This window comes from Carya illinoinensis, chromosome 2 (genome assembly GCF_018687715.1).
Source record: "Carya illinoinensis cultivar Pawnee chromosome 2, C.illinoinensisPawnee_v1, whole genome shotgun sequence".
NCBI lineage: Eukaryota > Viridiplantae > Streptophyta > Magnoliopsida > Fagales > Juglandaceae > Carya > Carya illinoinensis.
The window spans coordinates 25353615-25370835 of NC_056753.1; the positions used below are offsets into that span (position 1 = coordinate 25353615).

The 17221-nt window shown below is 34.8% G+C and overlaps 1 protein-coding gene across 1 annotated transcript; it reads left to right on the forward strand.

The window, feature by feature from the left end:
* The first annotated feature begins 2105 nt into the window (after window positions 1-2105).
* Window positions 2106-15753, forward strand: LOC122300499 (mediator of RNA polymerase II transcription subunit 33A-like). Its single transcript, XM_043111207.1, has 12 exons — window positions 2106-2521; window positions 3167-3277; window positions 4716-5063; window positions 5409-5728; window positions 5842-5933; window positions 6491-6848; window positions 7502-7712; window positions 11729-11843; window positions 12026-12187; window positions 12808-13468; window positions 13819-14025; window positions 14496-15753. The coding sequence occupies exons 1-12, from the start codon at window positions 2250-2252 to the stop codon at window positions 15611-15613; spliced, it is 3975 nt and encodes a 1324-aa protein (XP_042967141.1). The 5' UTR covers window positions 2106-2249; the 3' UTR covers window positions 15614-15753.
* Window positions 15754-17221: the final 1468 nt, after the last annotated feature.

Sequence of the window (17221 nt, forward strand, 5' to 3'; positions counted from 1 at the left end):
AATCTGTTTGAGGTTGTGTTAAAAGTATTAAAAAATATTTAAATATTTTTAAAAGCTTTTTAATAAAAAAATTAGACTATTTAAGTGTTACATATTAAAATATTTTTAATCTCAAATAAACTAAAAAGTACGTTCGTAGAAAAGTATCATTTTGATTCTTTTTCTCAAACATGATTTTCTGGATAATACGGAACATAATTTAAATTTTAAAAAAATTATCAATAGACAAAAATATCCATACAACTCTAATATAATTATAATTTTTAAACTTTCAAATATATGATCATAATCCTTACAAATTTAAATAATCGTCATTTCTACCTTAAAAGGTATTTTTTTAATTTGTTTCCAAACAAACATAACATGTTTAAAAGTGTTTTAAACATATGGTTACCAAATAATAAATAACTTTTTAATAGTAGAACTTATTACTTAAGTTATAAGTCCTAAAATTATAAACTATATTTCCCATCACAATCCCAAACATGCACTTAATCTCAAATAAACTAAAAAGTACATTTGAGGAAAAATATCATTTTCTCAGACGTACTTTTTCGAATAATGCAAAATGTAATTATAATTTTAAAAAAGATTGTTAATAAATGAAAATATCCATACAATTTTAAAATAATTATAACTTTCAAATTTTCAAAAATATGATCATAATATTTAAAAAATTTAATAATAGTTATTTCTACATCAAAAAGTATTTTTTAAATTTATTTTAAATAAACGTAACATGTTTAAAAGTGTTTTAAACATATATTTACCAAACAATAAATAACTTTTCAATAATAGAACTTATTACTTAAGTTATAAGCCTTAAAGCTATAAACTATATTTCCAACCGCAATTCCAAACATGCACTTATAGCTTATAACTTTAGGATTTTGTTTGGCGAACTTCTTCGCTCGTCCAAAGGATCGGCATCTTAGGAGTCTTGTAGTGGGGCGCGTGATGGTTGCTGGACAATGAAGAGCACTAGATCAATCTTTCGCCATACTTTGTACTAAAAAATATCAAAGAAATAAACGAAAAGAAAAACTAGAGAAGAGAGAGACGAGAGATGAGGGAGGAGTCCAAGGGGGAGTCTCTATCTTTGTGGGTGGTTTCTAGAGAGAAGGAGGAGTCTCTCTCTTTAAAACTAGGGTCGGCTCTCTCAATCAGAAGATGGACTGAATGAGTGAAATATGGGAGGGAGAGATACTGAAGGGGGGTGGTCTGAGCCAGCTTTTGGTTGAACCCCCCATTAGCATTCAAATTTAGCCTTATACTTCGTTATCAATTGCACATTGTTGTTATTGCTTTGGTTGAAAATGAATTGATTCTCCACTTCTTCTTAGTTGGCTTTGTGAGAGACTGATCAATCCTCTCAACAATATTATATATAATATTTGAGATGATATTTTACAACCTAAATCGCCATGTTTTTGAAAAATTAGACAAATAGTTGGTGGCCTAACAAAGTCTGGATCAGCTAATATTAAATGTTTCTTTTCATCTACTACTCATCTAAATGTTTTAAGCATTGAAGCAATGTAACTACTTTTCTTCCGTAGGTTTCTTAAATGTTTTGGTTACAAAATTATTTTATACGAATAAATTTTTATATTAATATAATTTAATATGATACGTTAAATTATAAAATTATTTATTATAAAAAATTATGTTTTACTATAAATTTATTTTTATAAAATTTAATTATATTTATAATAGTTTCCTTATTTTTAATGTGTTCCGATTTGGAATTTGTAACTTTCAAAACTAAATTTGTAAAAGATAATTTTTAGCCAGAGCTGAATTTTTATAAACAAGACTTGGAATCTCGTCCGAGTTATTAAATAACATATATTTTTATTTTATTTTTATAATATATTATCTATTTATTTTTAAATTTTTTATTTTAAAGGATAAAAATTAAGTTAATGATGGATGAGTATTATATATATACACACATGAATAATAATTTTGTTTACTATTTTTTAACATGTGGTATACTTATTTACAAAAATCTGTTCAGAACTTATTTATTTGATTTGTTAAGATCATTTATATATATATATATATATATATATATATATATTAACTAACCAAATTTTAATCGAATTACCTGAAAATGATTTTTGGAAATCGAGAATCGAGATAATACGACCCTCAAATTCGGCTGAAGGAACTGGTACAGAAATAGAGCGGCTTTGGATGTCTCTGAGTTCACTTGTCCATCTATGAAGGAATGAAACATCGGCCGAATGGTGTCCGTACATACTGGTATCTGGGACAGCGTGAGAGAGCTAACCAGAGTGGCCCAGAGAAAGCGTAGCGATCCTCTGCACTGGGCGTTACAGGTATGTTCGAATTTAAACTCCGCCGGAGTGGCTCTGCCATCTGTGGAGCTCGCCGACGTGTTAGTATCGTACATTTGCTGGGACAACAACCTTCCTATTCTCTGGAAGTTTCTGGAGAAGGCGTTGGTGCTGAAGATCGTGCCGCCTATGTTTGTACTTGCCCTGCTCTCCACGAGGTTTGTGTTTCTGTTTTGAATGGTTTTCCGGGTCTTGTTTTGTTTTGTTTTTGGTGAGACTGTTTTGGTGATTTGGGATGGCCGTTTTTGGGATATTGTTTGTTGGGTATTATCAAAATCATGTGAGATTGCTTAAATCTTTTTTCTTTTAACCGTTCGATTCTTTTCACCGCCTGTTGCTCGATGAGTTTCAGTCAGCGGCGCTTTTGCTCTCTTCAATGCACTGTGCGTTTTTTCCTCAGAAAATATAGGAAAAGAAAGTAACAACTAAATTCAGAGTGCATCCATTTTTTTTTTCTTATTGTTGTTTTGCTCGCCAAGAACTAAAATAGCAACTCAGCCAAATAATCTGTTGAGGGGACTTTTGTGGATTTATTGTATTATCAAGTTTTAACATATAGAAAATCAGACTATAAAAGGCGGTTTTCCTTTCTTTTTACCTCTCTCTCTCTCTCTCTGCGCGCGCGCGCGCGCGCATATATGTGTGTAATATGTATATATTTACCACACATATGTATATATTTACACTTATCAATATATATATTTATGTGTGTGTTGTATAGGTATATGTGTGCGTGACCTTATCATTTTTGTTCAACTATCTTGTTTTTGGCAGTCACATTCACGGAGATAATTTTTGTACAGGGTCATTCCGCATCGACAATCTTGGCCGGTGGCATATAGGCTTTATCTTGAACTCCTTAAGAGACATGCCTTTACCCTTAAATTTCAGATAAATGATCTGAATTATCGGAAGTGAGTTATATTATCAGAGCCATTTATTTCTGTTTGGTTCACCTTGTCACTATCATTTGATTGTATTCTGTTGCCGTGTGGCCTGGAACAATTGTGGAAGTGCTGACTGATAATGTTAAGAGTGTATGTTGCAACAAATAAGAAAGTCAAAGATAGGAAAAGCTAAATTCTTTGAAAATGTTAATCTTATATTTTTAAACTTTTAAGTTTATTGTGATATATCACATGTTGGTCTCAAGTTTATTTTAGTGTCATACAGTTTCCACCTCGAGGAGTCGAGGACTAAAAACCGGCGCCTCCTGTTTGATAACTATATAGCAGATATTTAGAACTGTATGGAAATACTTTAAGAGTGTCACTAGGCAACACCTAACGACTGCTTGGCCTTGCTAAGCTACCTAGCATCACAACATTGCCAAAGATGGCCATGTTAAGGAGAAAATTATTTGAGATGCAAAAACTCATTTTCTACTGTCGTCACTTAGGCAATATTGCCAGCATTTTCTTCCCCATTCTAAATTCTATAGTATCTCTGCCATGAATGTCCTTACAGTGCTAGCTGTTGTGACTGGATAAATGTAATTATCAGGCTGTTAAATTGTTGCTTGATCTCATTGACTCAACCACGAATGATGCCTTCATTGTTTTCATCCCCTCATATGTGTTTGGGCCGTGTAAACAGCTCTGGTCTCTGGCACATAGAGTTTAAGATACAGAAAATAACTGGAAATTGCTATGGAAAGAGTTGAGGAAAAATGAAACTGGAGCAACCAGTGTTAGGTTGGACTGAAACCTACTCTTGGGGTGTGTTGGATGCTACACAATGCACAACATTTTATTTCGGTTTTATGTCATTACATCCAATTGATTCATAATTTTAAAATAAAGAAATAAAATATTTCGAAGTTGTTATGATGTTTTCTTTGCACATGGATTTTGCTATAATACTATAATGTTTCTGTGTACTTGGATTATGCCTTTGGCAATTGTCAATGGAATCTTCGGTTACTAATAAGAAGTCATAATAGTATAATAACTCCACCACTCAAGTGTAATGAAGTTGCTCTGCATTAAATTTACCATCTCTAAATTTATTACAATTTCAATGGCATGCTTATTTTTATGCATTATGGATGAATCTTGTTATACTTGTTTTTGATAAGTAAGTCATCTTTTTTCAAAAGCGCAAAGTGCAGCACAAGTACGCATGGATTATACAAGAGAAACTCGATTAAGATGACTCATGTAATAATAGAACTTCACCATTCAACTATGAATGAACTTGTTTTCATTTTATTTATACTACTCTACTTCCTCTCTAATTTTTCCATCATAAAGCTTGTTAGTTCATTTAAAGCTGACTATTGAACTACATAGCGATTGAGCTAAATCAGTGTCATTTTTTCATTTGTAGCTTCTAACCTATTTTCTTATGCAGGGTCATGGAATCAATAGATGATGTTCTTCTTCTTTCACAGAGATTTGGCATGACCCCGAGTGAACCTGGGATTCTTGTGGTTCAGTTTATCTTTTCAATTGTGTGGCAGCTGCTTGATGCAACATTAGATGATGAAGGGTTGCTAGAACTTACATCAGATAAGAGGTCCATATGGGCAACTAAATCTCAAGAAATGCAATTAGATTACCATGATAATTACGATGAGAAGAGGGCTGAACTTCAGGAGAGACTGCAGAATGAAAATACTGTGATGTCCGTCGATTTAATAGGGCAATTTCTGCAAAATAAAGTAATTTCGAGAATAATTTTCTTGGCTCGTCGGAACATGTATGTGTGCTGTTCCCGTTTATGAATTGTTTCCCAACCTTTATGCATTTTATATAAATTGTGTGTAGGTAAAATCTTGCTGGGTGACTATCATGTTTGGTTTATGAAACATTGGATAGGGTTTGTTCTTCATTGATATTTGAGGGATTCCTTTTGGAGATGGTTATATATACTATTGCAGAAGTTTCCAAAAGAGCTATCCTCTTCATTATTAGTTTCATGAATCTTGCTACGTTGCATTATTTAATCCATGCCTTTGATGCCCGATCACAACTACCTTAAATCACTTTTAGATTTGGTATCTTGAATGGAATTTTTTTATTAATACGCCTGTCACTTTGTCAGGCCTGCCCATTGGGTCGATTTCATCCAGCGATTACGGTTACTTGAAACAAATTCATCAGCACTAAGAAATTCAAATGCACTAACTCCTGAGGCTCTTCATCAGTTGACTTCAGATGCACCAACAGTCTTGTCTCGGGATTACAAAACAACTTCACCACAAAAGTTCCACGCTGTCATGGATTTTGGTTCTCTATCTTCCTCAGCTGGTCCATGCCAAGGAGCTAGCCATTCTGCTCTTTGGCTTCCGCTTGATCTTTTATTGGAAGATGTCATGGATGGATGTCTAGTTAATGCAACAAGTGCTATTGAAATAATTAGTGGTGAAGCCAGATTTTGTTCCAAGTTCTTGACATATAATTTTAATTGAAATGATGCTTGACCCACTTTCAAATCCAGTTTCTAGAAAAATGAAAATGGGGTTTCATGTGTGCAGGTTTGATTAAAACCCTTCAAGCAATAAATGGCACGTCCTGGCATGATACTTTTTTAGCTCTTTGGATAGCATCTCTTCGTCTTGTTCAGAGGGTCAGGATTCGTTATAACTGTACTGAAATTCTCTTCTCTTTCTTTCTACACGTCAAATATTTTAGTCATAAGTTACAATGTTTCTTATGCATTTGACTACGGCTTCTACCCTTTAAATTGTCTTTGTTCTCTTTGGTATTAGGCCTGAATCAAAGGTAATAGTTTTGTAAGTTTGTGTCTTGTCTTGATGTTTGATTTTTCTTCCCCTTGTTGGACGGTCGGCAATCTGAAAAGTTTTTTATAAGAATTTTCTGCTCTCTAAGCTACATTTCCAAGGGAAAAAAAGTGTCTCAGTTGAGTGAAGTTCCCAATTTGATCTTTAGAATTAAGTAAGTATTCTCTTGTATACCTGTGTACTTGGGCTAGGCCGATTTATCTTTTATAAATAAAGTTTTTATTTACCTAGCAAAATAACAATAACAATAAAAATAAAAATAAAATAAGCAAGTATCACCATCTAGGTTTTCATTTGATAATATATAAATAATAATTACAAATGTCATACATTTTATTTCTATTTCTTACTCCAAGTTTTTTATAGTGTTTTTACTTGTTAGGAAAGGGATCCCATTGAGGGCCCTGTGCCTCGCCTTGATACTCGATTATGCATTCTGTTGTCTATCACAACACTTGTGGTTGCTGATCTAATTGAGGAGGAAAATGCACCAGTTGATGAAACAGAATGCGGCTCTACTAATCAATGGAAAGACAAAAAGGTTACAGGGAAGTGCCACAATGATTTGGTCTCTAGCCTACAGATACTTGGGGACTATCAGGGCTTGCTGACTCCACCCCAATCTGTTGTTTCTGCAGCCAATCAGGCAGCTGCAAAGGCAATGTTTTTTGTTTCAGGCATCAATGTGGGGAGTGCATACTTTGATTGCATTGGGTTAAAAGATATGCCTATCGACTGTTGTAAGTAACATTAGATTTATTAACCACCAACAATTTAAGAGCAATTTTTAGTTAGAGGAGAGGTGTGGAACAATATAGCAATGTTGAATATGGTCTGCCTACATATGGTGGTGACTGTGAAGGTCTTCTCATGGTGCCTACCAAAACTACTTGTAATTCACTTTGAATGGGGCTGCAAACTTCTCTTTTCTCAGCATATGTTCTTACTGTGGAAAATGAATTCACGATGTACCTAACTGCTGTGATGATTGAATGAAAATGTTCCTTAGGAAAATAATAAATAGCAGACTATTTGAACAAAACTAAACATGTTTCTTTGGTGGATGCTTGGATCCTTGGAACTGTTTCGGTTGCCTCCGTCCATTGTTCTATCTGTTAGTCTGCTCTAACAACCCAGTTGAACATCCAATGTGTACACGGGCTATGCCTATTTCATTCGTATGAATAAAAACTTCTTATTACTTATAAAAAAAAAAAAATTATTTAGGTACTTTTTGGTTTTTGGCCAAGCTTTTTCCTTACCCCAGTATTCTTTTCTATCTGTATATATATATCTTCAAGTTCTGTTATGTTCTTTTTATGGGACTACTGTTATTGTGAATCGTGATATGTTCTTTAGGTTTTCTTATCTTCGTCCTATACCTTTATTTCAGCTGGAAACATGCACCATTTGATAGTTGAGGCTTGTATTGCCAGAAATCTACTAGACACCTCTGCATATCTCTGGCCAGGCTATGTGAATGGACAAATCAATCAAATACCTCATAGTGTGCCTGCTCAAGCACCTAGTTGGTCATCATTTATGAAGGGCGCTCCACTCACTCCCTTGTTGATAAATGCCTTGGTTTCAACTCCTGCTTCAAGGTATAATTACTTGTAAATTAATGTTGTTGATGAAGCCGTTTCATGTTTTTCTCTTCAAAATTTTTCATAACAAGGTTTTCTACTTTCTAATTCATGAGTTGCTCCTTTGCTGGCTTTGAAGCCAACACTTACATATAATGTCCTCTCTTGATACAATTTTATTTGGCAACCTTTCTTTTGATAAGCTAATAAAAAACCCAGGAAAATATTAGGCAACCTTTTGAATAGCTACTGGTGTTTTATACGGTAAATTCGGTATTCGTTCTTGAAACAAATACTTAAATCACTAGTTGAAGGGTTGTTGGACATTCCTTTTTTTTTTTTGTAAGTAAATTCTGTTGCCCAGATGACTAACACAAGAAGGGGGTGAATTGAGTTGTATTAAAAAAAAATAACAATTATAAATCAAATATACAATATAAAATATAAACAAAATATGAAACAATAATAAATATAAAGAGTAAGGGTAAGAGAGAAGCAAACTCAGTATGTTAACGAGGTTCGGCCCCACTGCCTACGTCCTCGCCTCAAGCTACCTCTTGAAGATCCCCAAATTCACTATTTAACCTCCTTCAAGTGGAGATAGAAACCTGTTACACCTTTGAACAACACTGCTACAAAGGATCCGTGTAGAACACCCTCTACACTTGCAATCACCTTACACGTGGTGATTCAACTATTCTCTGTGTAGAACAATTTCTATATGCACAAGGGTTATACACACCCTTTTACTGATACAAGAGCTGATAGTGGGTAGGTTATCAGAAAACACTCCTTAATAAGTGAAATAAGAACAATACAGTGCAAACTATATCTCTCAAAATGAATAATGATTAAGGCTCAATGCTTAGAGAAGAGAGAATGAAAACTTTGAATGAATGTTGTATGCTCTTGGTATTGTCAATGTGAAGCTCTCAAATGATCTGTTTATAGGCATATGAGACTTCATATTCAAATTTAAAAAGATTCATATGTCAAAAACATCATTCACTTTTTCAAAAAATTCAAATAAAAGGTTCTTCTTTTTTAATTGTCAAAGACAACATCATTCATTTTTCAAAAACTTCAAACCTTATCTTTTACTTTTGACATATGATAAAAGGAGCACATTTTACTTTTCAAAAAATTCAAATCTAATCTTTTACTTTTTACATATGACAAAAGGAGCACACTTTAGTTTTCAAATATTTCAAACAAAATCATCTACCTTTTACATAAGTAAAAAAAAAGCATCAATCACTTTTGAAAATATTCAAATAAAACATGCACATGTGAAAGATAGATTTACAACATTACTCTATGACTTTAATGTGAATTGATTCCCTTCTTGCTTATGCTTGTTTCCTTGATGTGCTTGACTCCATTGTGTAGACAACTTGAGTTTGAAACTCCTTTATTCTTTGAATTCATTTGTTATCATCCAAATCCATATGTAGATATATAATTACACAAAACTTGAAACCTTGGGTTCAACAAATTCATTTCATTGAAAGGCACAAAGGGATGCAACCCTAGTACACATGATGTATACAAGAGATATCCCTTTAATGGATAAAATAAGAATGAAAATATATAAGTTTAGAAATATTAAAAAATAAAAATTGTTATATGGTCCTTTCCATGTATAATGTGATGAGAAATGTATGCTCCTTTTGCACATGTAGCGTCAATCCACCACCATGACATTTCTCTTCCATAAGTTGTCCAAAGTACTTGTCAAAAAGTTGTCAAAAGTCAAAATCCTCCCAAGAGGCTGTCAACGCAAAGAAACTTCTTAAAGGCACATTGACTTTCCATATGCTCTTTCAAATTAGATGATGCTTGGTAGTACACCTTAACTTCAAACTTTTTAGAAGGATCCACCAAATATTATCATCACCCCCTTTCCTCAATTTGGGGAAGTACACTAACTCAAAAAATGTAGTCACCAATTCCAACTCCCAATCCCAAACAACTTGAATAAAAGAGAGATTCTAGCTAAGAATACCATTAGAATGCTGCATGTCATCTGCTGCCCAAGCTTCTTTGCTGCAAGCAATATTGAACAACTCTAGAAAATATTCCTTTAATGGTTGATCCCCATACCATAGATCATGCTAAAACGTGTGATACGCCATTTTGAGTAGTGAGCGTGTATGGGATCCCACATTACTTGAGAGGGAGAAATTCTTGCTCTTTATAATGATTCTAATGGGCTCCAATTATTCCATTGACTAATCTTTTGGAGTATGGGCTCAGATGTGGCTTGGGCCTCCCTCGGGACATTATAAATGATATTAGAGCTGGGATCCCACATTGCCTGGGAGGGAGAAGTTATTGTTCCTTATAATGATTTCACTGGGGCTTCAATTGTAATATTGACTAGTTGTTTTGGAGTATAGGTCTCAATATGACTTGGGCCTTCCTTGGGTGTTATGATATTAGGGCCTATTCCAGCCAGAAGTGTGGGACCTGAGCTGTGCCACTTATGATGGAATGGCCTAACGAAGACTTTGGGAATTTAAGGAAGGGGAATTGTGATACCCCACAATGATTAGTGAGTGTCGTTGATGCATGAGATCCCATATTGCTTATGAGGGAGAACTGCTTACTCTTTGTAATGATTCTAATGGGACTCCAATTGTACCATTGACAAGTCCTCTGAAGGCGTAGGTCATATGTGGCTTGGCCTCCCTTGGGACATCATAGAATGTATCTTGGTACTATACCCCATTCACATACCAAAAAAAAAAAAAAAAAACTAAAAAAACACCCCTCCTGCATTTTATATGTTTCTATACTCCAACATTGTACTTTGTTTCCACTACCTGTCTCGATAAAGCTTCCCTCTCTATAGTGTGACACCATTAGGGGTGAATTCGGTCTAGTCCGAGAAGGTTTTGCAGACTGGATCAGACCTATTCGGTTCAGGATTTTCCCACCTTGAACCGGACTGAATGGACATTGGTACCGGTCTGGTTCGGACCAAATGGGCCAATGGCCAATCCCAAATCCTACAATTTTCAGCTCAACAGTGTCAGTTTTTAATATTCGGCCCACTAACATTTTATGCAACTTAGCCCTTAGGTATTTTACAAAAAATTTATCTAGTAACTTCAATTAGATCATAGATGTAGATGTTAATAATTAGTTAATGGTGAATTGGTGATAGGTTAGTTAATTGATATCATATATTGGTTAATTAAAATTTACATTAATATTTATAATTGCTTTATATTTACTTACAAGTTACAACTTAGCCCTTAGGTATTTTACAAAAAATTTATCTAGTAACTTTAATTAGATCATAGATGTAGATGTTAGTAATTGCTAATTAGTTAATGGTGAATTGATAATATACATTAGTTAATTAATAGAATATTAATTTGTAATTACATATTTAAAATTTTATATTGTTAATGTACTAATAGTTTAGATGAAAATTACATAATTAATTATACAATTATTATATATAAAATATATTTAAAAATAAAAAAAAAAACATTTTCCTATTCGATAGGTCCAGTCCGGGAAAACCCCACCCCGGGACTGGACCGAAAACTGAAAATCCACAAACCTTGGACCGAGACCGACCGATCCCATGGTCGGTTTCTCCGGTCCGGACTGACTGTTGTTCACCCCTAGACACCATAACCATTTCCTCATCACACTTTATTAAGCTGAGCCAAACCTTGTCCCCAAACCACCCATTTGCTTCAGAGAACACATCTGCGACCAATTAACTTTCTAATTTGCTAAGTTCATAACTTTTACAAAATATGATTGTGTGATGGATTGTTCCTTCAGATAATAACATTATGATTTATTCACTTTATAAATGGCAAATCCTGTGTAAGAAAAATAGTGATCTCTATGTGCTCAAGTTATAGAGTACCTTTTAAGCAACTGCAGCCTGGCCTTCAGTTACACTTTCTTTTCTGAAGCCAGGTATATCAAATGATCTTTTTTCTTTTGGAATAAATTGAAATTGGCCAAAGGTAAATCCACTGAATTTAAGCTCATGGATTCAATGGAAGCTTGGCAGAGCTCGAGAAAATATTTGAGATTGCAGTCAAAGGAACAGATGATGAGAAGATATCTGCTGCTACAATACTTTGTGGGGCCTCCTTAATTCGGGGTTGGAATATACAGGTAATGAAGGTGAAATTATTACATTATCGCATTAATTTTTTTTCCTCGATAGCAACACAAATAGTTTCATTACCCTTGCACGCTATTGATACCTAGCCTTTCTTCCTATTTTCCCTATTCTTTTTGGTCATATCTAAACCATCCAACTGCTCTGATCACTTCAATGTCTACATGTCATGCAGGAACACACCATTCATTTCATTGCTAGATTATTGTCTCCCCCAGCTCCTCCAAAATGTTGTGGGAATGGCAGCCATTTGATCGGTTACGCTCCAATGCTGAATGTACTAATTGTTGGAATAGCATCTATTGATTGTATTCAGATTTTCTCTCTACATGGCTTGGTATGTTTTTATTTTCACCTATTCAACGTGGAATATGAAAGAAGATGATATTTTTGTTGGTTTGGCTAAAGTTTTTGAATGAGCAATGAGACTTTGTGATTGTCATTTATCTTTTCACAATCTGCAGCCCAACTGATCCCTTTCCTCAATGCTTTGCTTAGCTTTAAGATGGTTTTTTCAGGTGCAATGAAAAACCAGAAAATGGTTGCCACAATGTGAGTGATATCAGTTAAATAGATGGTAGAACAAGGAAGGTCAAATGAATGTGATCAATAACTAGCCTGCGATTTAATAAGAATTCAGTTGTTTTCATTGAACTAAGAATTCGGTTGAGTGCCTTTTCAGCTACCAAATGGAGCACAATTGTTAAATTGAGGAAACAGGGATAGAGGCTCAAGAAACAGAGTCAATAATCAGAAGCTTCTACTTTTCGTGGACTATTTGTTACAGTTTCTATTTGTTATTAATATATCTATTTAAAGTGTTGAACCTTCAATTAAATTGATTTGGAGTTGGATATATTTTCAAACTCAGTGACTACTCAACAGAGGGCGTCACTGACTGAGACTTTCATGTCATCCACAAAATAAAATTAATTTATTTTCTGAATTTATTTCCAGGTTCCGCAACTTGCATGTTCACTGATGCCAATCTGTGAGGTGTTTGGTTCATGTGTGCCTGACGTCCCATGGGTTCTTACAAATGGGGAAGAAATTTCTGCTCATGCTGTGTTTTCAAATGCATTTATTCTTCTTTTGAAGCTATGGAGGTTCAATCATCCTCCTCTTGAACATGGAGTAGGAGAGACACCCACAGTTGGATCCCAACTAACTCCTGAATACCTCCTATTATTACGAAACTCACACCTAATATCTTCTGGAAATTTCAATAAGAGTCGGAACAGGAGAAGGCTCTCAGCAGTTGCAAGTTTGTTATCTCCACATCCTGTATTTGTGGACTCATTTCCGAAATTAAAAGCGTGGCATCGGCAGCATCAAGCATGTATAGCTTCAACCCTCTCTGGTCTTGTTCATGGAACCCCAGTTCATAAGATTGTTGATGGGCTTCTTAATATGATGTTCAAGAAGATTAATAGAGGAGGCCAATCCTTAACTTCTGTTACATCAGGAAGTAGTAGTTCTTCTGGACCTGGAAATGAAGATACCTCTTTAAGACCTAAATTACCTTCCTGGGATATTCTGGAGGCTGTTCCCTTTGTGGTTGATGCTGCTTTAACTGCCTGTGCTCATGGAAAACTTTCTCCTCGTGAACTGGCCACAGGTTAGCCTTGTGTGTGTATTTGATTCTTTCTGGGCTTTTGCTAGTTATACCTGAAAAGTCCATGGAATAAATCGAACAATCTTTATATTTTCAATTCTATTAGATTACACCCCAGGCTATAAGATGTTCCTTGTAAGACAGACTGAGGTTAACCTAACATATATGATATCCTCAAATTTCCATTATTGACTTGGCTTATCAATAAATGACAAGCAGTTCTTTGTTTGAGTTGATAAATCAGCCAGTTGTTTGAATTGTACATCCAGAATAAATCCTCCTCTATCTGTTGTGGAGAACAGTATGTTTTTAGATATGTACTTCTGTAATTTATAACCATTAATGGTTTTCAGGTCTTAAAGATTTAGCTGATTTTCTTCCTGCATCTTTGGCAACCATTGTGAGCTACTTCTCTGCTGAAGTAACTAGAGGTGTTTGGAAACCAGCTTTTATGAATGGAACAGATTGGCCCAGTCCTGCTGCAAATCTTTCTAATGTTGAGGAACAGATTAAAAAAATATTGGCTACTACTGGTGTTGATATCCCAAGTCTTTCCGCAGGTATTATCTTAACATGTCATCACTTCTCAATAAGTAGGTTTATTTAAAGGGGTTTGCATGTCTAGACGGTGGGCGAAAGACCTTTACTTCTGTTGCATGTCATTTGTATGCATATGGTTATCAATGGCGTCCAAATTCAGAAGCTCTACGCAAGATGTTATCAAACCTGATTAATATCTTTACTTAAGACCACCTACATAGAGTTCAAGCTTTGTCAATCAGAATTCATCCCTTTTTGGTCCCCTGGCTCCGCCCCCCCCCCCCCCCCAAAAAAAAAAAAAAAAAAAAAAACTTATGTCATGTCTTACAGTCATATAGTACTGTCATTAGCTATTGAAATTGGCCTTTTAGAATTGATTTTCTTTTCGCATATGGAGAGAAGCTTATGTTTAGATTTTCTTTCTATATATTGAAATAGTTATTAGTGTCGATGTAATTTCTCATAAGATATTCTGACATGGTTCCCACAGGTGGAAGCTCTCCATCTACACTTCCACTGCCTCTGGCTGCCTTTGTAAGCCTTACTATAACTTACAAAATTGACAGAGCGTCGGAACGTTTTCTAAATCTGGCTGGCCCAGCCTTGGAGTCCCTTGCAGCAGGTTGTCCATGGCCTTGCATGCCAATCGTGGCTTCTCTGTGGACACAAAAGGCAAAGCGCTGGAGTGACTTCCTTGTCTTTTCTGCCTCTCAAACTGTCTTTCTCCATAACAGTGATGCAGTGGTTCAGCTACTTAAAAGCTGCTTCGCTGCAACACTCGGTCTGAATGCTATTCCCATCTCAAGCAGCGGTGGGGTTGGAGCACTTCTTGGCCATGGATTTGGATCCCATTTCTGCGGTGGGATTTCTCCAGTTGCCCCTGGTATCCTTTATCTGCGAGTTTATCGATCCATTAGAGATATCATGTTCATAACAGAAGAGGTTGTTTCGCTCTTGATGCATTCTGTCAGAGATATTGTATCCAGTGGGCTTCCTAGAGAGAGATTAGAGAATTTGAGGACAAGCAAGATTGGAATGCGATACAGACAAGTTTCACTTGCTGCATCAATGACTCGGGTGAAACTGGCAGCTGCCCTTGCGGCTTCTTTAGTATGGTTATCAGGTGGCTTAAGTCTAGTTCAATCTTTAATAAAAGAAACGTTGCCATCTTGGTTTATATCTGTTCACAGATCTGAGCTGGAAGAAGGATCAGAAGGGATGGTAGCAATGCTTGCGGGATATGCTCTTGCTTACTTTGCCGTGCTTTGTGGAGCTTTTGCTTGGGGTGTTGACTCAACGTCATCTGCATCAAAACGCCGGCCAAAAATCCTTGGGACCCATTTGGAATTTCTGGCTAGTGCACTTGATGGGAAAATATCACTTGGTTGTGATTGGGCTACGTGGCGTGCTTATGTCTCAGGATTTGTGACCTTAATGGTGGGTTGCACTCCAAGTTGGGCGCTGGAGGTAGATGCAGATGTGTTGAAGAGACTAAGTAATGGGCTGAGACTGTGGAATGAGGAGGAGCTTGCTTTGGCTTTGCTGGGGATTGGTGGGGTTGGTACAATGGGCTCGGCTGCTGAACTGATAATAGAAAATGATGAGTAAATAAGCTTTACCCCTTTTCTGATTTACTCTTTTAAGAATGCAATTGTACATTTATACCCGTAGGAAATTTTTGGAGTAAATGAACTAACATTTTGTATGGGAAAGGTTATGGGGTTTAATGGAGAAGATTACCCCCACAAGATGCAGCCTAGTTGGGCATCCTGGATTTGATCTTGCTCTAGGAGTTCTCTTGGACTAAATCCTATAACAATAAACTAATTTAGGGGTCCAATTTGAAACCCTAAAGAGGTTTTCCGAAACCCTAAATTTGAAACCCTTAAATTAATTTAGGGTTTTAGATTGGAATCCTAAACTTTAGGATTCCAATTCTAAAAGTTTAGGGTTTCAATCCGAAATTTTAGAGAATTTTAAACCAAACAATTTACAAATTACAATCATAAAAACATATGTACAATCCAATCCTCCATAGCACACAATTTACAATCCCATTTTCTAATTCTTTAATTTAATCCTATCTTCCATAATCTATATTCCACAACTCAAAAAACAAAAAGAGAAAAAAAAAAAAAAAAACCATAGCACACAATTTACAATCCCATTTTCTAACTCTTCAATTTAATCCTATCTTCTATAATCTATATTCCATAACTCAAAAAAAAAAAAGAAAAAAAAAAGTGAATTGGGAATGAACCACGGGGAATGGGAACTTATCTTTGATGAGAGACAAGGTTGATGACGGATCATAGATGAACAGAGTGGGGTTAGAGCAGCGTCGAGAGTATTGGGCAGTGGGTTAGAGAGAATCAGAGATGAGAGAGAAAGATGAGGAATGACGGGTCGCGGGAGTTGGGGCCAAAGGCTTAAAATCAATATCAAAATGACACCGTTTTGTCAATGACAAAACTCAATGGAGATATATATATATATATATAGATATTGTTTTTAACTTCCATAAAGAACATATAGAGATTTGTCTTTGTTTTAATAATGAGCCTAAAAAAAATTGAAAGATCTTAATCTCGATGAAACACAACTTTTTGTTATTTAGGAAGAAATGAAGTGCATTGATGTAGCAATTAATGGTGGGAAAAAACAAAACAAAAACTACCGTATAAGTAATTTAATTAATTAGGGTTGGGATTTTTGTCTCTCCAATATATGGTACTTCGTTTTCCCATCAATTAATGTTAGTATATTATTTTAGTCATTTCATAATTTATTAAATAAAATATTATTGCATTTTCATATCTTATTATAATATGATCATCTACATGGATATGCAATTTTTGCAAGGGAGTCTCGCAAACCTAAGAACTAAAGCCGAGATAACAATATGTTGGAGGTGAAAAATTAGCTAACGAAATCTATAATTATTATTGTTATTATTTTTTTATTAACAAAAATTTTATATATAGTTATTTTTTTGTACTCTTTTGTTTACTTCACTAATGTGATTGATTATATCACTTTTTTAATATAAAATAATTTTTTTGACCAATCACATTAATAGAATGCGTAAAAAATATATAAAAATAATTATACACCACGTCAATGGGGCAAAATAAACAGTATAAATAAAGCGATATAGTAATATTTACCAAAGAGAAATATTTCAACTATATAAAGATTATGTAAAAGTAAATTTAT